The sequence below is a fragment of the Pholcus phalangioides genome, unplaced genomic scaffold (genome assembly GCF_987345545.1).
Source record: "Pholcus phalangioides strain wild (caught in Gottingen) unplaced genomic scaffold, Ppha-v1.0 ptg000024l_1, whole genome shotgun sequence".
NCBI lineage: Eukaryota > Metazoa > Arthropoda > Arachnida > Araneae > Pholcidae > Pholcus > Pholcus phalangioides.
Genome location: NW_028301616.1, coordinates 12,732,988 through 12,756,557, shown reverse-complemented (window position 1 = coordinate 12,756,557; position 23,570 = coordinate 12,732,988). Strand labels below are relative to the sequence as shown.

The window sequence follows — 23,570 nt, the reverse complement described above, 5'->3', positions numbered from 1 at the left end:
GAATTACAGGCCATATTCCTTGTTAGAAAATGCATTGTTCCAGCCAAGTTCTAACATCTCAGTAATAAGCATGACCCAAGAGACATAAAAGATTTGAATTTTATAACTTCTAAAAAATTATGGTTTAATTAGACAGCTTCTATGATGATTGGAGGACAACATTTGAAGCAATTTTTTTTTTTAAATTTTGATGTTTCTTCCAAGCCTAAGGGTTAAAGGGTTATCTATTGGACGACAAATAGAGTGTATTAGCCACATTTGATATCTTTGATGAATCAAAAAATAACATTCAATAACTAAGTATTAAATTAAGTATCAGTCGTGTGTGGTACCTTGCCTTATATATCTGATACCTGCGATTATCACATAAAATTAAATGATTATCACATAAAATTAAATGATTATCACATAAAATTAAATGATTATCACATAAAATTAAATGATTATCACATAAAATTAAATGATTATCACATAAAATTAAATGATTATCACATAAAATTAAATGATTATCACATAAAATTAAATGATTATCACATAAAATTAAATGATTATCACATAAAATTAAATGATTATCACATAAAATTAAATGATTATCACATAAAATTAAATGATTATCACATAAAATTAAATGATTATCACATAAAATTAAATGATTATCACATAAAATTAAATGATTATCACATAAAATTAAATGATTATCACATAAAATGCATAAATGTATATGTATGCATACATTGCAGAATTGTGCCCAGTCATGGAGCAACTCTACATATTACTCCTCATATATCAACTGCTGAAATAGCTGCACTGAAGGCACAGAGTAATAATCTTTATCATTATTATTTGTTTTGAAATAAGATTTCTCATGAGCTTTTCTTATTAAAAATGGTTCTCATAATGGAACTATCGAATGATTAATGCTTCTTTTAAATATTACCAACAAAATTAATAAAAAAACATTGATTTTGCTTGATAACAATATGACAGTGAAAATTTTTTTATGTAAGGGTTTTTCTTACGTATAACATGCAATCGCTTTCTGTAGATTGGAGTTCCCAAAAATGGGCAATACAATCCTCTTGGGGATGCTGGTAATAGCTGCAGATACACTACAGGGAGTCATGGGGTTTATATTTATAAAAGAGTTACACTTCCAAGGGCAGTGGTTCTCAACGTTTTTGATACCGTGGCCAAGTAATTGAATTTATATGAGTTAAGCTCTGGTCTTGAAATGTTTGTTTGTTCATAGGACGATAAAATTGCACACTATTTATATGATTATTAACTGACATATATAAAACAATTATCTAATTAAAACTGAGTTACCAACTACAGACCTGCCAATTTTCCAGATTTTTAACCCCCCCCCCCCTCTGCAGAATTTTCTGTTTCCAGAATTTTCCCCTGATTTTAGCCAAAAATTAAGTTTTCTCTGGATTTTAGCGGAAAAATTTCAAGCATTAACTGCATGCATGTCATTTTTGCCATATGCTTTGTGGCTGATTTTTGTTTCTTCTTTTTTTCTTAATGTGCAATGTTTCTCAAGCGGTTCTCAAACCAGTTTGCCATCTTATGTAAATTTCTTGCTTGCGAGAGCTCGATTCAGCATATATGTATAGAGATTTCCCTCGTCCCCCGTTTCATTAGTTCTGTCATGCCGTCATAATCGCCCACACTGTCCTCAGCCATGCTTCTATTTTGTTTTTTATGACACTGTGTGGCCAGTCTAGATCTTGCTTTATGTTAGCAACTGCTATTTTGGCAGCTGTGTTCTGGGCTGCCTTATCAGCACCACTGCCCCAGACAAAGTGCTGTTCTGCCCCCCCCCCCCAACTAGCTGAAAGTACCTGCTTATGCTTTCTTTATGCAACTCTTATGCTTTCTATCAAAAATCATAACAGTAAATCTAATTATCACAAGGCCCCTTCTGTTCTTGAGGTGCCTGGGTGGGCTGATGTGTTAAGGTAGCTCTTGCTACATTGATCTGTGGCAGCTCTGCATGGTCGCTGTAATGGGCCGAACGCATGGAAAAGCTTGAGCGGTACGATTGTATTGAAAATAAAACTAGGGACATTCCAGATACAGTAAAACCCGGAAACCCCTCAGATGCGGTCGCCCCTCTTTTACAACCAAATAATAATTTTCGAGTTGTATAATAAAAGTTATATATTTTAAACCCTGATTAATCCTGTTTTATGGATGAATTGTTTTGTCCTGTCTGTGTTCGCAAAAGAGAGGTTTTACTGTACGATAAAAATTGAGCTGTAAATGTTTGTTTTGCGTTATTCTAATCTGCTTATGGGAATACCCAGGACCTACTTTGGGGGGGGGGGGAGGGGTAGTTTTTTTAAATTGATTTTATTTTTCACAAAATTGAATTAAAATTTTTTTTGTAATTGGGGCTATGGTGGGGGGAAGCCTAATACCCCCCATCCCGGGAAAATCTCTGCATTTCTGGATTCCAAAAGTTGGTACATCTGCTACTAGTTATTAAAAACATCTTAGTCTCTTTCTGTTGTGGTATGATTGATGACATGGCCTGGCAATTGCAAAACACTGTTCCAAGAAATATCGAGTTTTTTGTTCACACCCTTTAACTGCTTCACATAAAATAGTTCAAAATATAATCATCTATCCATTCTATGTTAATTGCTATGTTAAATGAGAATTTATTATGTTTGTTTATTCACTTTTAGATGGAATGAAAGTAAGCGAAAAAAATTCTCTTCAGAATTTACAAATGTTTGTTAGCTACACATGTGAAGTTCTTGGTCTGTGGAAAATTTTGAGCGATCATGAGCTCGCCACTATAGTTTCCTCTTTGGAAGAGGTATGGACTTTTTTCCTAATCATTAGATAAAATAAATAGCATATTAAGTAATTTTATAGCATCTGAAAATAAATTTTCATTCACTTTAATGTCAATAGATTCCTACATCGCTTTTTCCAAAGTAGGGATGCTTAGCTCCCTAGCTGCATGCTTCTCAGGACAGCCATAAACTATGTCTGATCAGCTATTTTAAAATAACCTGAATAATCAATTGCTTCATTATGGTTTCAGGTAGGTTTCAAATTTTATGTTTTCACTTCCAAGGAGTAGGAGGAAGAGCTCAGTCCACACTTTATCAGGTGTAGAATGATATAAGGGTATCAGGTGTTTTCATCAACTCATTAGTATATTAAGTGTGGCCCAAAACCATATATTTTATTCCAACGGTTCACAGAAAGTCCATAAGGTTGGGCATCCCTAATAAAGGCACTGGTTTTATTTCCATAAGTCATTACACAAATAGTTATTGTGAATTTTTAGTATAGTTATTTAAACTTGACTGCGGTTTGGTAGGTCCTTGTTGCTACAGATAAAGTAAAACAGAAACCTTATTGAAAGATATCAATTTATGATGATTTGATTGGCTGACAGTTTTTAATTGTCACTGTATTTCTATTTCTCATGATTAATTTTTTTTCCAGCAAGAAAAAGAGCAATTAGAGGACTTGTCATTTAGGGATCTCATTGTGGATGGTTCTGATGTATGATTTTTTTTATCATCATTTAATGTTTTTCCTTGCTTATTTTATGTGAATGACGTCCATGTGTAATACATGTAAAAAACCAAACCAAAAACAGTCTTTAGTAAAATTGGGGAATAAACTTCTTGTACGTGACATGCTGGTAAGATGCATGTATATATTATAGGTTTGTATAGTGAATAATATGAAATAAATTTCGATAATGTTTGAAGAACATTATCTACCAAGAATTAGTTACTTTGCTTTATAATTAAAAAAAATTTTTTTTTCCCCTAGTTGTGTGTTGCATTGGTTTCTGCAGTAATGAAATATTATCTTGAAGACAATGCTGATATAACAGCTGTGAACTTCAGACTGAGGGAAACTTGTCCTTCCATTTACAGAGCTGAAGATGCCAGGGTATCAGAGGTAATTTATATATCTTTATGTCCAGGTTAACATTTGTGCGACAATAATTTTTTTTACATTAATTTTAATTTTTAATGATCATTATCCCACTTGAGGTACCATTTTTAATAATTTTCCCATCATTGAGGTACTATATATGAAATCTCTGTATATTTTTAATGTTTGTGCTTATCAAATTTAAGATTGTTGCAGCTGTAACTGTTTTAGTTGAATTATACATAATAAAATCACAAATGCATGATGTAATACAGCAACATCACCAGTATGGCACATAGTCGCCATTAAAGCAAAGGTATCAGACTATTAGCAGCAGTTATGCTGGCTGTATACAAATACAACTATTGTTTCCAGTATCACTCTGCACCAGTGGTTTTTATTATTTAAAAAAATTTCTATTTTATCTGAAAAATTTAATTGGTTCCCTCCAGGCTGAAAAAATTATTGTTGGGACCACTTCAATCACAAACAGTGAAATGAAAGCAGAAGCTCTCATGAAAGCTCTAGCGGTAAGTGTTTGTTAACTGTTCATCAACTCAATATATTGAAATTTATGTGTCCTCCAGATATAATAAAAAGTCATCCATTGATGTAAAAGAAAGACTACAATCAGTGACGATGCATTTTTTTAACTTTGAATCTAAGAATATCATCTTTTGTTTTCTTTCAAGTTGATAATCATTGTTAAAAAATGTTTTTGGATAAAGGATTGGTTTAGGTATTTTTTACTTTATGATTTTCCAACTTCAGTAGTTGGCATCGTTATGAAATATTTTGGGCCTCGAAATATCGAGATATTGTTTATTATTTGATCACATTTTATTGATGAAAGATTGATCGACATCAATGCTTTTGAAATGTGTTTCATACATTTGAATTCAATTATAACATACTCTGAAAATAATACTCTGTATTGTGTTTCTCAATTTTTGTTCCACATATCTTCTAGACGTATTTATCTACCTTATACAGGCAGATCGGGTATTAAAATTTGCCATGTTTCGCATGCAATATTTTTTCCCAGATGTAACACTCTGAAATATATATATATACACATGATGCACATACAGGTAATAGAGAGTATGGCATTTTACTGGCAAACCATTGGTCCTAGAGGCATACTTCCAATTAGAAAAGTATCCAAATAGCTTGTAGTATTCAGACATATCATTTATGTTGTAAGGGATTCTGTAGTTATTAAAATAAAAAATTAACTTTTCATACCATCCCCGTGTGCCTAAAAACCCAACTAGAAAGTTGTTCTGTCTTTCCTGATGCCAACTAAAAAAATTTCATTTTTCTAAGTGCAATATTCACTGAGATATTCAAATTCGAAAAGTGAGGAAAATTGGGGGGAAAAAAAAACTGGATTAAAAGCAGGTAAAACGGTTTTTCCCTCATTTAATGATTTTTTCCCAAATTTTTCTCAGTTTTTTTAATTTTAATATCTCAGTGAATATTGCACTTAGAAACATAGAATTTTTTTAGTTGGAAAGACAAAGCAGCAACTTCCTAATTGGGTTTTTGGGCACATGGGAAGTATGTAAAAAGTAATTTTTTATTTTATTTTAGTAATCATACAACCCTTTGTGCAACATGAAGGACATATCAGAGTACTACATGCTGTTTGGACACTTTTTCTATTCGGAAGTATGCCTCTAGGACTAGTGGTTTGCAATTAAAATGCTATACGCCCTGTTACCTATGCACCCGTATACAGTTGAGAATTGACTCATATAGGATAACATATACAGTGTGTATGTCAGATTTCCAACCCTTGGAACATTTATTCTTTCTACCCGATGTGACTATAGATTGCCAATTCGGGACCCCTTTCCCCCCTTTTTGCAGTTTGGGTCTCACAGAGATTCTATTCATTGCACAACAGTAGCTTAGCTGTGAAAGCAGTGCAAGTAATAGCTTACCTCATATGATTTCAAAGAAATCATCACGTGCACTGATTATTGTCAATTTCAGCAAAAAGGGGGAAATTGAAAGGTTTCCCCAGCTCAACAGCTCAAGTTCCCTATCAAATCCTTAGTTAAACTCTAATGCATGGGTTTTCAAACTTTTCCCACCCGAGGCACCTTTTTTCCCTATTCAATGCCTATCCGCACGCTCCGCCGGCTCCCCAGAGCTGTTTAACAAAAAATATTTTTGAAAAACCTTTGTCAGGGGCGCCGCGGAGCAGTGATCATGAAAAAGATTGGAGGCGCACAGTTTTAGAACCTCTGCTCTATGTTAAACTACTCTTGATAAAACAGTATTCTTTAATATGGCAAATCCATCAATATCTATATTTTTTGAAAATTTTTCAGAACTGTTACAATATTTTTCAATATCTTGCTCAAAATAACCTTCAATATATTTTTTAAACTCACATTGCCTGCTTTTTTTCTTCTGAGGATGTCTAATAATATCTGTATTTTGCACCACCTGTGATCATCAAAAGTGCTAACGAATGTCTGTATTTGCTACTTTCTGTGTTGTACACAGAAGTACAATGCAATAAACACCTTTCAGGGGCAAAACATCTACAGTGATACCCCAACTTATGTCATTAATGAATATTTTATGCAGAGAATGAATTTCGTTTAGATTGATTTTTTTTTTTAGATTTTCCCTCAGCTTGCACGGTGTCATTACATCAGTGATGTAATGACACCGCCATTGGGGAAAAACCTATGGAGGGTTGCCGTAGTTCGCGGAACTTACCTACTCGGTTGACAATGTTACTTCTGTCGAGCAGCCATCAAAAACAGTCTTGGTGAACATCAGATTTTCTTAGTATCAGGTTTCCCCAGAAAGTGAAAAGACGTGGGTTCGATTCCCCGCAGGGGCAGTTGAATTTTCTCTCTTTCCAAAATATATCTTCGCAACAGCCAGTTGTTAAAAAACCTTCGTATGGTAGCGGAGAGTGACGTCATCCTTGTATTTCTTCATTTCTACTCTGCTTCTATTTCTAGTTTCACCTATTGAAGGATAGTACTAAACATCAACTCTTCCCTTTGTCTTTCTACTTTGACAAGGTATCTCCTTCTTAGTGAATGTTATGGTCTTCATGCAAATATAACTTTGACCAATTGAACATATTCCAATCTGAATTGTGTTTTGTGAGGGTTCTCCCCATTCCGATTTGCTTTTCATTAAAAGTGACATTTTTGGTTTCAATGACTCTCCCTTCATTCGGATACATACCATACTCTATAACCTTTTGTAAATACTGCATATCCTACTAGGATATCAACTTTAGCTTTAGACTGCAGTTTATGACGTTTTGGTCTTAGTACATGCACATATACTATGCATCCTATCCGTTTGAAGTAACTGACATTTGGTTTTTCCCAAACCACCTGAAATATGGAGTCTCATTAGTTATGGAATGCGACACTCTATTTTTCAAATAATTAACATTTCTGCCAACGCAAAATGGTCCTATTTGGTTCATGCGGTTTGGAAAAACCTGCTCCGAGGAAAGTTCAGCTTAAGCAGACTGGCAACAATCTAACTTTATTCACCTCATAACTAAGGTTATACGTCACTGACAGCATCCACGATGATTGTATTCTTCTTGGGCTACGCAGGGCCTTCCTGGGGTGGGGGCACTTTTTCTCAATTGATTAATCCTGTAAGACGGAAATAATTGTTTTTTGATAGAGTCCGTGGGTGACCCCCCCCACCCTTCCGGAGAATCTGGATTCGTGGATTCCATTAACGACCATCCATCCTATTCCTGGAGTGGGAGACCATTAGGTAGTATTTCCTATCTATTTGTCCTTTTTTTATGCGACTCTCGAGGAAATACAGTGATTTCTCTATTAAATGCTTAAATGTCAGTGCAAGGGAACAGGAAAGAAAGATGCACAAGGGAGAGAGACATATAAGTGAATAACAATATTTATCTACATCTTTGACTGGGAATGCAGAAAATCATCTTATATGTGAGAGAAACACCTAAAGTTTTTAAGCTTTGCTCCAAATTGATCTAATCGGGAAAAAAATCAATTTCGGACGAGGCATCATAAATTTGTCAAAATATAGTGCAGATCATTTTCCTTTTTCCACCATCATTTCCACTACTAAACCACACATGCACATAATCTATATCTTAGAAGTTCCACAGAGGAATATGGATGAGCTACACTGTGTATGTGTTGTGAACCTAACATCATTTCCACTGAAAAAAGGGATATATTAGTCTCGAAACAGCTGTATGGTATTTTTGAATTTTGTATTTTAAGTCACAGGTGTTGAATAACTACTTCTATCTGCTCAAAAGGTATTTTCCTTTATAATATTCCTATTAAATTTGATTTTTTATTACACTGATTGGTTTTTAAATCACCTTATTCATCGAGATGTAAGTATAACACCAGCTGTACATATAGATAATGGTCAAATTTACGTACAAGTATATATATTTCGATATTATATGTCAATCTGTGGCTATAAACACAATGTCTGAAAACTTCTAGTTCTCTGTAATCTTTTTTGTAATTGATACAATGAAAAAAAAGAAAAACATATAAACTACAGAAAACATATTTTTTATGTTTCTAGCTTTGCAAAGAAGTCTCCCCAAATTTAGATATCGCCGGTATTTGCCGCCAATTTCAAGCATCCAATTTCTATTATGGTATAGTGGATTTATGTCTCAGTTCTGCTAAAAAGATTGATCCTCAAGATCTAGCCCTATATTATTATAAGAACGGGAAGTGCCTTGATGATGAGCATATTAAATTTATGTTTGTGCAAAGGTTTGTCGTTTCATGCTTTCTTCAATTGTGGTAATTATGAAAAATTCTTTAAATTTTATTTATTTTAAAAACTCTGAATGAGGACATGATAGTAATAAATCACACAGCAAGATATGTATTTGGAAAATACCGGGATATTAGCGTTCATCTTTAAGAGAAATGCTCTTCACTGTAAATGATAGAACAATTTATGTAGGATTTATTTTTAAATGATTATTTATTCCATCACTTGGAACACATACATTTTTAATTTGTTTTTAATTGATTCATTTCGTTTTCCATGAAACAAATTATTAATGTAGAATTTGATTGTTTTTTTAGGAAAAAATTGTATAGTATCATTATTGATTGTGTAAAAGACTTGAAGGCGCAGATTAAGTCTGAATCTGATGAGGTGGCTGATAGTTTGGATCCCTCTGGTGAATTACCACCAGAAGAGGAGAAAAAGCTTACACTGATGAAAGTCAAGAAATATGTGAGTGTCTTTGTTTTGTTTTCCAATTTCGTATATGTACAGGGTGGGCACAAAAGTCAGCAATTTCATGTTTATATATTAAAGATAAATTTAACGTATTTATAAAAAATTAAATTAGTTTATAGTACATATCTGTAAGGTCTTTTTAAAACAAATTATGAATGTTTTATATGTGGAAACCCATAATAACCGACATATTTAAATGTGAAATTCCAGGTTGTGACAATCACACTGGAGCGTATCCCCATCAATGCTTACCACATTACAGCGGTCGTATGTGAGTTATAATAAGAAGGCTGCAATATATTTATGGGAAACAATTTCTTTCAGAACCACGCTTTTTCCACGTATGCCTTCATTTGTTGTAGTTTTCATTATTTTCCAATAGGAACTGCTTTAATTGGAATCCACATTCTTAAAAAACTTATCTCCTCCTCAGAGAAGTAGTGATTTTAGATTGCGATCTTTAATTTTTTAGCAATATCACTATTATACTTTTTTATACCTTCTAGTTTCCTTTTAGTGGTCAGCTGCTATTATCTTGGTGCCATTTTATCTTGCTCTTGTTAGACAATATAATAAACACAAAATACAAAGGCCACAAGACACAAAATGCCCAACGATGGGCTGAAAGAAGATGCCCATAAAAAAATATGGATGCCGAATATATATTTAAACTATATCAAAGTACAGCAACCCAATAAGGGCAATAGAAAACCAATAATTATGATAAAATATAAATATACTGCCCATAAAAAATTATGGTTGTCTTACCTAAGTATGGATAGCTTTCTGATTTGTCCCAGTATGTTTATCATATTTCTTTTTAAACATGTAAGTTGTGTTCGAATTCACAACCCCCGGAGGTAAGCTATTTGGTTTATTCACAACCTATTAGAGAAAAACTCCCTGTGACACACCACAACCTCTTGAATTTTCCTTTACCAATTGATACTGGGGTTCTCTTGTCAAAGCAGTTGATTGACGATGTATTGATAACTCGTGGTCCATTTTATCCCTCCCTTCGAAAATTTTAAACACTTCAATCATATCCCCCAATATCTGTGCTCTTCCAATATAAACATTTTCAAAAAATCAAGTCTATCTTCATAGCTCAAGCCTTGTGTGCCACCAAGAGCATGTACAGCTCTTCTCTGCAGCCCCTCAACCAAGTCAAAATGTCCCTCTGTAAATATGGTCCTCAAAACCTGACGGCATACTCCAATCCAGGATAAACTAAGCCCCAGAAAAGTGGAAGAATCACTTTAGAAGAATGCGAAGAGACCTTTTTGAGAATGAAACCGAGCATTCTATTCGATTTTTTGACCACTGCTGAACAATGTTCAGAAAACCTAAGATGATCATCAATAAGACTACCCAGATCGGTGATCCTAGTTTCATCCGGAATAATAACACCATTCAACTCGTAAAATAGTGTGAGACATAACACTGCACTTCAGGGGGAAAAAATTCTCAATTGTTTTGATGCATAACAGAAACATAGCTAATATATGAGTCATGTTTCAGTCACTGAGAATTTAAAAAAAGGTGATTTTGAGCAGAATATAGAAAAATGCGGTGTAGTTGGTTACGAGTCTCTTTAAAAAAATCGGTTTAGTTGGATTTATCATAAAAGAAGATGTTGTATCAAGAGTAGTTGAATATTTGACTAAAAGCAAATCTTAAGATTTAAAAAATATATATCTTGTAGATAGATTTATTGCTGTATTGAGTATTGATGTAGTAAAGTTTCACTGTAGTTATAAATTGAAAGTGTTGACAGTTTCTTTAGCATGGGACATTTATTCTTTTACATTTTAAGATCCGGTATTCACTTATTCTGTTTAGTTTCTGATTCTGAAGGGTGAATTCAATAAAATTACTAATAAAGCAGATACTTCCAATCCATCTGATGGATCATCATCAAAACTGGAAAAAAAGTTGGCACTGATGGAAACCAAGAAATATGTAAGTGTTGTAATTCAATTAGAAGTATAAATACTGAAGTGCATGACTTGACTTGGGCATTTTAGTAATTATTTTTAATCGCACACATTACAAATGAAAAGTTTTAATACTTTCCTATAGCATCAAACAACATAACTTTCATTTGTATGTTTGAGATCTGATATTCACTTTTCCCTCTCGATCTAGCTTCTTATTTTATGGATTCTGAGCATGTGAAAAACATGTTTAACTTCCATAATGCATCAAAATTGTACAACATTCATCAAAATGGAAAAATTGAAGAAAAGAAAAAAATTGATTTTTTTTTTCTGATTTGTGTTAATATTTGATTATTACAAAACACGATAATCATTCATCAGATGTATTAGAAATCGCTTATCAGAAGTTTGTTTTTCATTTTGAATTACTAAAAATATCAACTGTTTGAAGAAAAAAGAAGAAAAAGAGCATTTTTTTGGAAATGGCAGTAGATGTTTAAGAGTGAACTAAATGCTTTAATTAGATAAATCAGTGTGCTATTGCTCACCAATGGATCTTAATTTTCATGATTTATGAAGTTTGATTATGTCTTCTTACATCCTTTCAGTATGAATCAATTTTTGAGTTGGCTGTGAAAAGTGATGATGAAATGTTTCACTACGCATTATATGATTGGCTCATGCAAACTCGCCAGATTCATGCAATGCTATCTGTAAGCTATTAATAATATCTTACTAAATTTCTTTGTCTTAATGAAAATTTAAGTATAAATATTTATTTTTGCATCTCAACACTTGTTATAATGATCATACATTATTTCGATCAAACGAATATGATGGCATTATAACAACCAATGAGATGAAATTTCAAATGTTTTCCTATTTGTCCCATATTATTTTTCATCCAATATAACGACCAGCAAAGACCAATCCTATATAACGTGCAAATTTATCTCTGCCCCTTTTTTTAAAAAAGGAATGAACAAAAAGTGTGTTTAACCTTTATCTTTGATATTAGAGAATTCTGTATAATCTGATTGTAATTGTAAGAAACAAAATAGGATGTTCGATGATAAATATGTAAGCTATGTGTGACTGTTACATGACTGACACTTCCATTTCTCATGGTGGGGAGGTTCTTGGAATGTGGTTTGAGGAGTAAGGGTATGAAAGATTCATGGCATGAGATGATGTTGTCCAGTTAGCATTCATAAAGAATAATTTTTCTAAGACAAGAATATTTGGTTCATACATGCAATTAACTATTCCATTTTTTGATATTGTCTAATCTGATAAATTGAACTGCTTACATAAAAACATAATTATTTCATATAATTTTCAATCATCTAAACATGGAAGTGAGCTAAATGTTTTTTAAACTTTCGAAATTATGACCTCAATATAACGTCTGTTTACTGGGGAAAGGTAGAAGTCGTTATAATGAGCATTGAGTGTATGCAGGTGTTGCTGTATTATTTTTTAAAAAATGATACTGATTCTTCATAATACTTTCTTTGATTCGTGTATACCTTATTTCTGAAAAATAAAAATCTAACTTGTACTCATATTTTTAATGTTGGCTTTTCATTTATATGAATGTTGTGTTTTTTCCTCTAATTTCAGGTAGAGTCACCTTTTCTTGAGAATTATTTGGAAAGACAAACATCTTTTAATTTTGACCGTATAGAACATTGTGATCTGCTATGGAAACTTTATGAGAAAAAAAAGAATCTCTCTATGGCTTCGAAAATTCTAAAGAATGTGGCTGATAATAGTTGGTAAGTACACTGATGTTGTGAGAGCGTTTTCCCACTGTTTAAGTATTTTTAATTCCTTTTAATGAATCATAGAATTGAACACTTTTTTTTTTCTTTTGTCTCTTTTGGCTGAGATTATAAACATTTTCTCTTCTGTCTCGTTCCCACGTTTGGATGGAATTCCAGAAGTAATGCGTGATCTCTATTGACCAATCAGAAAATAGTATCTCTGTCAAATCTCTCTAAATCTAAGTGTATCACACACTTCTTGGTGGAAATTTTTAGGGTAGGGAGTTCCGGCCCTTCCCAGCCTAACCGACCTGAATTGCTTGGAAACTCAATTTAAAAATGTAATAAATTATAATATAAGAATTTTCCTGCCACAGGGTGCTTCCAATGGCAGGGGATGATGGTGGGTGAGTGTTGTGCTTTTTTTTTGTATATTGGGTGGCTTTTAGTGAGATTATCCTAGCTTTTATTATAATTTCTATTTGAGCGGCTTTTTAATATGATCCTTTTCGTAATATGAATTTGCTTTTTTGTTTTAATTGATTTCCTATATAACAATCAATATCGCAGGTTAAGCAATTAAAATGATACGTTTATATTTGTATGAAGCTTAATTGTTTTGAAGTTTAATAAATAATTAAAATTTAATTGCGGAACAATGTAATAATGTCGCCTCAGTATACTCAATGTGTATTTGTTTGTTTTCGTTTTTTCTAATTTGATTGTGTCGTGATCCGGCCTCACGACACTGACTGAAGCTAACTTGAGAGCATAACTTAGTCAGGGTATAGTCACAGAATTCCAGAAGAAATTAATGCTATGTTTTGGTTGAGTCAATACTAAACAAAATTACATTAATTATATTGCACAGAACAATAACTCAAGGTTAAGAGTCAGACCCTTAACCTTATTTTTTTTGTTCAGTGACCCTCTTTAGACCATATTTTTGTAACATTCCCCCCCCCCCCCAACTTAATTTGCCCCCCAAACTCCCATATCCAGAGACCATTTTTACTTATTAAATTGATTTGAATAAATTACCCTGTAAAAAAAAGTTATAAATATGTTTATCTCTGGATCTCCATGGAGAGTTGTAGCCTTTTCGTAACTCCTTTTTGTCTGTTAAAACCAATTTCAACAAGGACACTAATAAAAACTAAAAAGTGGCTTTAACCAGTTTTTATTCAAGTTTATTGTGGTTTTATTCAAGTTAATAGTAAATCTTTACTGAAATATAATTTATTAATTATTCTATGTTTAATTCTATGTTTGCTTCATACTTTATTTCTTCAGTCATTAATCTTTTACCAGCCGAATTAGGATTTGAATTGATTTTCTAATTTTTTTTCTGTTATTTCCTGTCCCGATCCTGTAGTTTAGAGATATCAACCATAAAATTCATGAAAATTTTTTTTTTTTCTTGTATGTTTTCTGGACCTTTCAAGCTCATAGAAACAATATTAAAATCAAAACAAAGATAATTAAATTTTATTCTTCCTTAAAAATAGGTGATTTAAAAAAATTAAATTCATATGGCATAAGTGCTGAAATGAATGAAATTTTTGTTTTGCAAATTAAGTTTGGAATCTCATGCATTCGGGAAAAAAAAAAATCAAGTGCTTTCATGTAAGAAAAATATTTTTTTGCAATTAATAAAATTGATGTTCCTAATTGGAAACATTGGCCGTTAAAAGGTTAATTAAATTGGGTTACTTCATTTCTTCACATCTATTTTTGCAGCTGTCACTGCTCTCAGTTCTCTTATTTTTCACCCCTTAGAAAATTAGAATATATTAGTTATCAGGTTCACCAATTAATGTAGGTATATCATGCAAATATATGATTAAAAACTAAAGCTTTTGAATAAGGAGTTTTCTTCAATGTTAATTACAAACACAAAGACCACAACAGGCAAATTGCCAAACGAGGTTGCTAAATAAAAATGTCCATAAAAAATATGGATGTTAAATATAACTAAAATATAGTGACCCAATATAAGAGCATATATAACAAGTACTGTATCTTTGATTATTTATCACTCTTTTTAATATCTGTTTTAACTCTAATTTCAGCCTAAACCTTTCCTTATCTCAAAGAATTGAATACTTTTGTCGAGCCGTAACATGTTTAAAAAGTTCAGACATTGAACTTTCAGCTAAGGGCAAAGGAGAGATTCTTGATGAATTAGAGGACAAAATTGAGGTGATTGTTTACCATAATATTCTACACTTTTATTTCAAACATTTTCAGTGAATTTTATAATGATTTTTATTGTCTGACACCATTTTCTCTTTCTGATATTCCTCTGTAAATATGTTAGTATTTCATGCAATTACATGCAATATGCATTGTATGTAACTGCCAACACTTAGAAGAAGTTTCATCTATTAAATATCTTGGTATTTACATAGACTCTAACCGAAATGGAAAACCAATATATAAAAAATGATGCAATAGGTCGGTCGAAATGATGCAAATAAATTAAGATTTTTTTAAAGAAAATTTTTTTATCTAAAATTCAAAGTAAACAATAATTTTTTACTAACATTGTACAATGCTTGAATTCAATCTCAAATAAATTATGGCCTCATAGTATGGGAAGGAAACTATATCACTAACATTAACAAAGTTTTACAAAAAAAAAAAGCAAAATAAATTTATCAAAATTTTATCTATTTTTAATAAAAGTATAATTTTCACTAACTACATAAACCTTAAAATCTTATCCATCAGACATTTATATTTTTATAAAATTTGCATTGCCGTTCATAGAAATGGAGTTCAATGCAATAAATGCATGCAATGTTATTAATCCGTGAGGACTAAATCAAATTTTAGTTATTCCTAAACCAAATGAAAATATTTTATGTAAAATATTTATTTAGCTCCGAAATAATAAAATAGACTACCCTTTGATATCCAAAATGAAAAAAATGAATACTACTTCCAAAAATTATTAAAAAATTTGTACTTCCCATTACTAATATTGAACAATATTTTTTAAATGTAGTTTTTTTTGGTTATTTGTCATCTATTTTTCACTCTAATTCTGAAATAACACTATAATGACTGATATTATATTGAATTAAAACTGACTCCTTTTTGCTATATAATAATATTAAAGTTTTATGCCAGATTTTTGTATTTGCTTATTTATTTGCTTCGTTTTAAAAGAAATTTCATATATTTAATAAATTCTAAAAACATTAATTCTAAAACCATTTCATTTATACATGATGAATTGTATTCATGTAGTTGTGTGAATTATGCACATGAAATTAATTGTATATTTTTCATCTATGATTACAAGTATGGATCGTATGATCCTTTGGTGATTTTATTTGTTTGCTGAGATGTATATGATGTACATGAATGATAATAATAAAATAAAAAATATCAGGGGAGGTACAACAGTAAGCAAATTAGTTCTTTGATGTAATTTTATGTGTTGAGCTACAAGGTAAGAACTGAAATACGTTAGATATGTGTTTATTTTAGCAATCAGTTTTGTCCGCAGATTTTCTAATTAGTGATATTCATTATTTCTAATATGGAAACAATTTATATATTCTCAATACATTGTCTTAAAACCGCTTTTTTTTTATTTTTTAAATTGTTGTTCATGTAATTGCTTTTATAGGTCTGTCGAATACAGTTAAACATACTACAGATACTGAAGTCTAGGTCAGATCCTGATATTCAGAATTCTATTAAAAAATTGGATTCCAGCGTCATGACCTTAACTGAAGTATATTTACTATTTTTTTCATCTTTTCAATTTTTCTTATGTGAATTTTATTGACGTTTTATTAATTGCTTTAATTGATTGATTCCAACACAAACTGAAGAAAGTGGTTGACTTCACATATAAATGATATCAAAGCATACTTGGGGACTATATGTTGGTGTTGAACGGGGGAATACACAGTAATTATATATATAAACGTACATTACGGAAAAAATTTTTTTGTCGAAACTCTTCATTTTGAACAGAACCCACCACACCACACGTAGGACTAACACATGGTATATACTTGCACCTTCTGTATCTATTTTATATATTCTTATATTGATTGCTACTTTGCTTTCTTTCAAATTGACAAAAAACATTTGTTTTGCTTCTATTTTGATTTTTGAATTCAATGGTACTTCAGCAGAACGTCGGGGGATCGAGCATATATTTAGGATATGGAGGCCAAATGCTCTCAGAAATGTTCTGTGTTAAGCCAATGCCAGGGTATCGTCTCCCCCCCCCCCAATAAGAGTCCTAGACATTGGCTAACTTTTTTTAATTTTTGAATTCCTTTTTGAATTTTCATTTTTTACTATATCTTTTCAGTTCACTTTATTTGTTTGCAGCATCTCATTTAAAATATAAAACTACTTCTACAATATATATATAGTAGGATAAAATACAAGAGAAATGAAGATAAAAAATGGAGAGGTAGTGAAAAGTACCTTTTTGAATGACAAAAGTACTAGTGCTGCTCACTTTTCAAACCATGCATGGGGTTGCCCCTTATGACGACTCACTGCATTGGTTCTATTTCACTCTCATAAAATTCAATTTTGTTTTACTTTTTTCTTAAAATAATTATTTTTTCTGTATATATATACGCAACATATATGTTGTTCAGTAATATTGTGATAACCAATTAAAAATGCTTTTTGTCCTAAGGTGTCCCTTATTTAGAGTGTCTCAAGTTTGACTGTATGTGTGTGCCACTAACATATTTATGATTGTCTGAGGTGTGCATATTATTATATTTTTAAAGTGTACTACTCTGTACATGCATCTTGTAAACATTCCTCTGAGAAATTTCTAACAAATTTTTACATGCAGAAAGTGTTGTGTATGTGTAGCCTTAAAGTAATTATGATGTCAAAGTTACGATTTTTTTTAAAGTGTCTGCTTTCCAAATGGGAGGTAAAAGTGGCAGGTTCTTGAATTTTCGTGTTTTGCAATATCTTTTTTAAGGGAGGAGATCTGCCTGCTCTTTGTAAAGATTTTTGGGGAGACTTTTTGTGTGAATAGGTGACCAGCTCCCATTCATGCCTCATGATTGCAAATAACTGCTTAAAGCTAACTTCAGCAAACTACCACTGTGTTGCCTGAAGGGCTGGGCATGTATAAAGAGGAGGGATGGTGAAGGCTATCACTTTTTAAGAGCTGTAATCTGAGAGAAAAATTGGTCTGTCTTGTAAAATACTGGACGATCCTAGGAACTTACATAATTAGTTGCCCATCCAGATGCATCGCTGTGGATCTGCACCTGTGTGAGACTTATTGCTATACTGCAAAAAAAAGAAACCACTCTCTCTACTACAACATTTTTAATATGTGTGCAAACATTGGTAAATTCAAGTTTCACTGTGTGGGTAAAAGGATTTCAAAAGATTGTGTTCTCTCATAGAATGTGGCAAAAACATTCAGGCAGGAATGAAGCAAATCATTATTAACTATGAATCAATGTGTGTGCTGCTATGATGCTGATGTGCTATCACACCATAGATTGTTATTAGTCTTTTGTTTCCCTTATCTGTACTTCAAAGAAGATTTATTTAATTTAGATCAAAATTTAGGAATTTTTTTCAACTTTCATACTTTTCTGTGTATTTGATATCTATAAACACATCATTATGTATACAAGTTTTTTGCTGAAATTGAACTTACTCATCTTTTTTCTAAATATTTGAAATGTTTACTTGGTGCTGCTTGCTCAAAAAACTTAATGTAATGCTACTCTTCTGCTAGCTTTATGAAGATTACTCTGTACCATACGATCTGCCTGAAATCATGCTATCGATTGTTTACTGCGCTGATCATTACTACCCTAGTCTGATAGAAAAGTTGTGGAAAAAAATCATTGACAAAGGTGAAACCATATTCTCTTGTTGTAGTGGTTGCCTAAGTTTTGAGCTAGTGATTTCGATGTTAGCAACCAAAAATTCTGCAGTAGACCCTATGCCTCTGATTATGGCTAAATAGATGTCATTTTTGATTATAAATGAAAGCAGTTGGATAAGTGAATCCGCAGAGACATTAATCATATAAAAAAATACAGTGATACCTCTTGTTAAAAATTTTCACCTAGCATAGATGTTTTTCATGGTTTTTTGCTTCATCTAACGAATATGAATTCAGCCAACAGACATTTTCTTCGATATTTATGTACATGCTAACATGAAACAGCCACTTTGTGAGCTGAATTTTTGCGCCAATCATCATCAGAATTGCTGTCACTCGAGCTGATTAACTCATGTCCACCCCAAAATCTTTTTCCAGATATACCTACACTTCTCTTTTTAAAAGGTTTTGAACCTTTTCAGATGAAATATTTAGCTAATAGAAAATGCATTGAAAAAAGAAAAGAGCCTATGTTTTTAGAGCACACGTTCTTTTAGTGCAAGACTCTTCTGCATCAAACTGAACAGTCTGAGCATGCTAGGAGCTCATCTTTTCCATCTGCACGTATCAGACACAGAAATGAGTTGACCAAATCACAAATGGATGAGGACACTTTTGAACTTCACTGGGTTGTGGCAACAACAGCTTTAATTTACCAGTTTGGTTGCATACATAGTGTAAAATATGAAGATCTTCGGTACCTTATCTTCCTTTAAATATCAATTTATCCAATTTTGAAACTGTTTATTTAAGTCTTCGGTTTGTTTTTTGCCTTTTTTATAGTGTTCCTTAGTATTTTTTCAAAAAGCATCTTTAAATTTTGGGCAGTGCCTGAAATGAATTAATAAATTTACCATAGAAACCTCTAAGAAATCATGTTTCAGCTAACAAGCAGATTCTGGAACGAATTATCTTCATTAGCCGAGGTATCACTGTCGTCTAAACTAATTACTATCTAGCAAAGCTTGTGGTTGCTTAAAATCACTTATCTTTCATTAAACAACTAAAATGCAATGTTCGATTTCTTCAATGGTTTCAAATAATACAACTTTGTTTTATAATTAGGAATTCATTTTATTTTACTTTTTAATGCAGTCATAAAGTTGAAAATCAGTGAATTACTTCTTTTTGCTGTTGGATTAAATTAAAATGTATTATTAAATTAAATTTTTGAACTGAGCTGTGTGTTAATTACTGATATTTATGTGTTTTAATTAGAATTTGTTGCATCTTGTGCAAATCTACCAGAAGAACAAATTGAACTATTGCAGAAGAAAATATATTCATTGAGCCGATTGTACATGAAATCTCACAAGTACTTCCCAGTAGGTAAGCTGTAGTTTTAGTTTAGATATACATATATATATATATATATATGCTGAGATGGTGACCGGGTGTCATGACATTTTGCTATGCTTGTGGAACTGCGTAATATTCATTACAAATACAAGGCCACAACAGGCAAAATGCCCAACAAGGTGGCTGAGAAAAAGATGCCCATAACAAGTATGGATGTCATATATTACTAAAATACAGCAACCCAATTAAAAATGCAATCAGAAAAATTAAAAACAATATATACATGACAAAATAGTATAAAATGCCCATAATGTATTTATGGTTGTCTTATTCTAAGTATGAATAGCTTCTCAATTTACCCCAACATGTTATTGTATTTCTTTTTAAATCTGTCAATTGTGTTACAGTTTACTACCTCCGAGGGTAAGCTATTTCATTTATTCACAACCCTGTTAGAGAAAAATTCCCTGCGGCACTATATAACCTAGAATTGTTTTTTACCAATTGATACTGGTGTCCCCTTGTAAAAGAAGTCGATTGATGGCGAATAATTAAATCATGATCCATCCTATCCATCCCTTGAAAATTTAGAACACTTTGATCATCTCCCCCTGATACCTGCGTTCATCCAATTTAAACATTCAAAAGATGAAGTCTCTCTTCATAACTCAAGCCCTGTGTGCTAATCAAGACACACGTAGCTCTTCTCTGCACCCCTTCAACCAAGTCTAATGTCCCTCTGTAGATATGGTCTCCAAAACCTTACAGCATATTCCAGTCCAGGACGAACCAATCCTTGGAAAAGCGGAAGAATGACTTTTGGAGAACGTGAAGAGACCTTTTGAAAATAAAACCGAGCATTCTATTTGATTTTTTGACCACCATTGAACAATGTTCAGAAAACCTAAGCCATTCATTAGAGAAATATGTATTGTTGTGTTTAATTCATTATTATCAATGAAGTCTCCACCTTCATTTATATGCCTCCATTTTAGCACACAAAATGTGTGAAAGAAAATTTCATGGATGAGGGAGATTTACATTGTTTCTGTGATTGATAAGACTATTGATAAGACATTTCTTATGATTCTCTAAAAAGTAGGGATTTTTCATTTGAATGAAAAGTCTTGTTCTTGTATGGTGATTAAAAACTGAATGTATGAACTTTTAGGAGAGGTGTAGAAAACACAAAACCAAAACAGAATGGCATAGTAATGTATGACCTGAAACCCCAACCTGATTAGCTGGAGGGGTAAACGAAAATGCAGAAATGACAAGTCAATAATGGGTGGAAAAATTCTTTATTAAGCGATATTTTACACAAGGACAGTCCTATACATGTTAAGTTTCACACATTAAGTTTTGCATGGATGGTAAGAACTTTGAGCAAAGTTCTTACCATCCATGCTTTACAGCGGCAACGAATTGATTGTTGAACCCTTTCAAAAAATATCTGGCTTTTTGCTGATGTTTTCAGCTGCGACAGAGATTCTTGCAATGACGTTGGTGCACCCTCAAGTGTGCACACCCGTGGATGGTAAGAACTTTGAGCACTTGTTTGAAACTTAATGTGTACACATACTGCCCTCGTGTAAAGTATTGCTAAATAAAGAGTTTGAGAGTCAGGTTGGGGTTTCCGGTCATACATTCCTGTGGGGTGGGGGGGGGCGCCTTCACCTATGCTGTCATCACCGGCGCCATTTTCAAAGAGGATATCATTTTCATTTCTATCCATTACATTATTGATACAGCAAATTTTTTAAATATTTTACGATGATTTAGGTGGAAACAGAATTCCACACCACATGAATCCACTGGCATACTAGGCTAATGTCAAGTTTTTTAAGGCACCTCTTTTTGTTGTTTCTTTGTTTTCGGCACTCATTAATTCAGTCCATAAATTTTTTAAATAATCATTAAAAGGCTGTAAAATCGATGTTAGTGCACCAGGTATTAAAGCCAACAAGGCTTTTGATTTTTTTTTTTTGCTTTGGCTTTAACATAATCAGTTCTGTGCGATTAAATGTGGGAAAAACCGTTTTACCTGCATTTAACAATGTTCTTTCCCAAATTTCCTCCGTTTTTCGAATTTAGATATCTCTGTGAATAAATATTGCACTTAGAAACATGGATTTTTTTTTTTGTCATCGGAAGAGACAGGGCAACAATTTTCTAGTTAAAAGTTACACTACAGTGGAACTGTATAAAAATTTAGATTTTTAATTTTGTTACACACAAAACTGGTACAGGATAATTTTTGAGCGCCTGAAAAAAAATGTTTTCATTATTTCATTTCTATTACTGTGCTTACATCCCCTCTCCAAGTATAGGGCTGTTGCTGCTGCGTCTTTTTCACATCCCTGTGGGCAGCTCAGATCTGAAGTTAGAAAAACATGTTATGTATGTTGTGAACATAATTTTTTTTACTCTTTTTCTCTGTTAGACAAAGAATTAGATTAATGTTATGTGTGAGATAAAAACTATTACTTTTTATTACATTTTAAAAGACTTGAATGAATAGAAGCATATAAAGTGTAAGGATGTTTATTCCCATTACAATTTAGAGATGAGAAATGCTGATGTTGTCATTTCTTCTGCAGCTGCTATAATAAAGTACCTAGAACTCAAGTCATGCATCCTGAGTTTCAACTGGAATTGGGTATATCGGATTATGTTGCGCATTGGTTTATCTTTCAACGAAATCCTGGATACTTATCACAAGATTTACTGCTTGAAGGAAAATTGTTGGCAGACGACTAAGAATCCTTTACATCTTCTATGGGTCATCAGTCACATAATTACAGAATATACACGAGGTGTAAAACTGATTCCAAAGAATGAAAGGTGTGTTGCATATAGTATGATCTCAACTTTGGGCATTATACTTGCTAAATGATTGGCATTTGAATAAGTTGTAATTGTAACACAATACTGTATCAAGTCTCATGCTATCAATTTCTAATGATTTCCTAACAAATTTACCAAAAGTATGCATATGAAAGTATTGTATTTATATATATGTACTAGCTATAATACCTGGCGTTGCCCGGGTTTTCTTCAATGGGCTTTTTGGATCACGTGATATCTCCCTCTTTCTTTGAGGGACATGCAAACCGTGTCTAAGTTCACCATTATGGCGACTTCCTGCACGATTCATGAAAGAAACAAATCTAGATTTAAAGAAACGTAAAAATATATATTATTAATAATTATATATATAAGTAAATAAATATATGTTTTTCCTTTTTTTAAAGGGTGCTAGGTATTTCGATTCCCCCCCCCCTCTTTGAACTGCAAGTTATCCATCTCTGCCTGTTTCTGTTTCGAAAAATTCTTAAAGCTGTGGAATTTTTTCGATGTACTTTTTACGGGCCCATAATTAATTTTAAAACAACCTAAACTATATGAATTTATGCAGTTGAATATTAAAAGACAATTTGGAGACATTAATTTTCATGCTTGAGAATATATAAATAAAAAGTT

The 23,570-nt window shown here is 32.3% G+C and overlaps 1 protein-coding gene across 1 annotated transcript in view; it reads left to right on the top strand.

Annotated features, from left to right (window-relative positions):
• The window catches only part of LOC149068750 (nuclear pore complex protein Nup155-like), a 92,710-nt gene that overhangs the window by 53,729 nt on the left and 15,411 nt on the right, over nt 1-23,570 (top strand). The window contains exons 21-35 of the mRNA XM_089251217.1: nt 741-820; nt 2,697-2,830; nt 3,472-3,531; nt 3,808-3,939; nt 4,368-4,445; nt 8,497-8,693; nt 9,015-9,168; nt 11,017-11,136; nt 11,723-11,827; nt 12,738-12,892; nt 14,953-15,082; nt 16,521-16,628; nt 18,636-18,756; nt 20,007-20,117; nt 22,688-22,931. Coding sequence (XP_089107343.1) covers nt 741-820; nt 2,697-2,830; nt 3,472-3,531; nt 3,808-3,939; nt 4,368-4,445; nt 8,497-8,693; nt 9,015-9,168; nt 11,017-11,136; nt 11,723-11,827; nt 12,738-12,892; nt 14,953-15,082; nt 16,521-16,628; nt 18,636-18,756; nt 20,007-20,117; nt 22,688-22,931 — 1,929 coding nt within the window. The remainder of the gene's footprint in view (nt 1-740; nt 821-2,696; nt 2,831-3,471; nt 3,532-3,807; nt 3,940-4,367; nt 4,446-8,496; nt 8,694-9,014; nt 9,169-11,016; nt 11,137-11,722; nt 11,828-12,737; nt 12,893-14,952; nt 15,083-16,520; nt 16,629-18,635; nt 18,757-20,006; nt 20,118-22,687; nt 22,932-23,570) is intronic.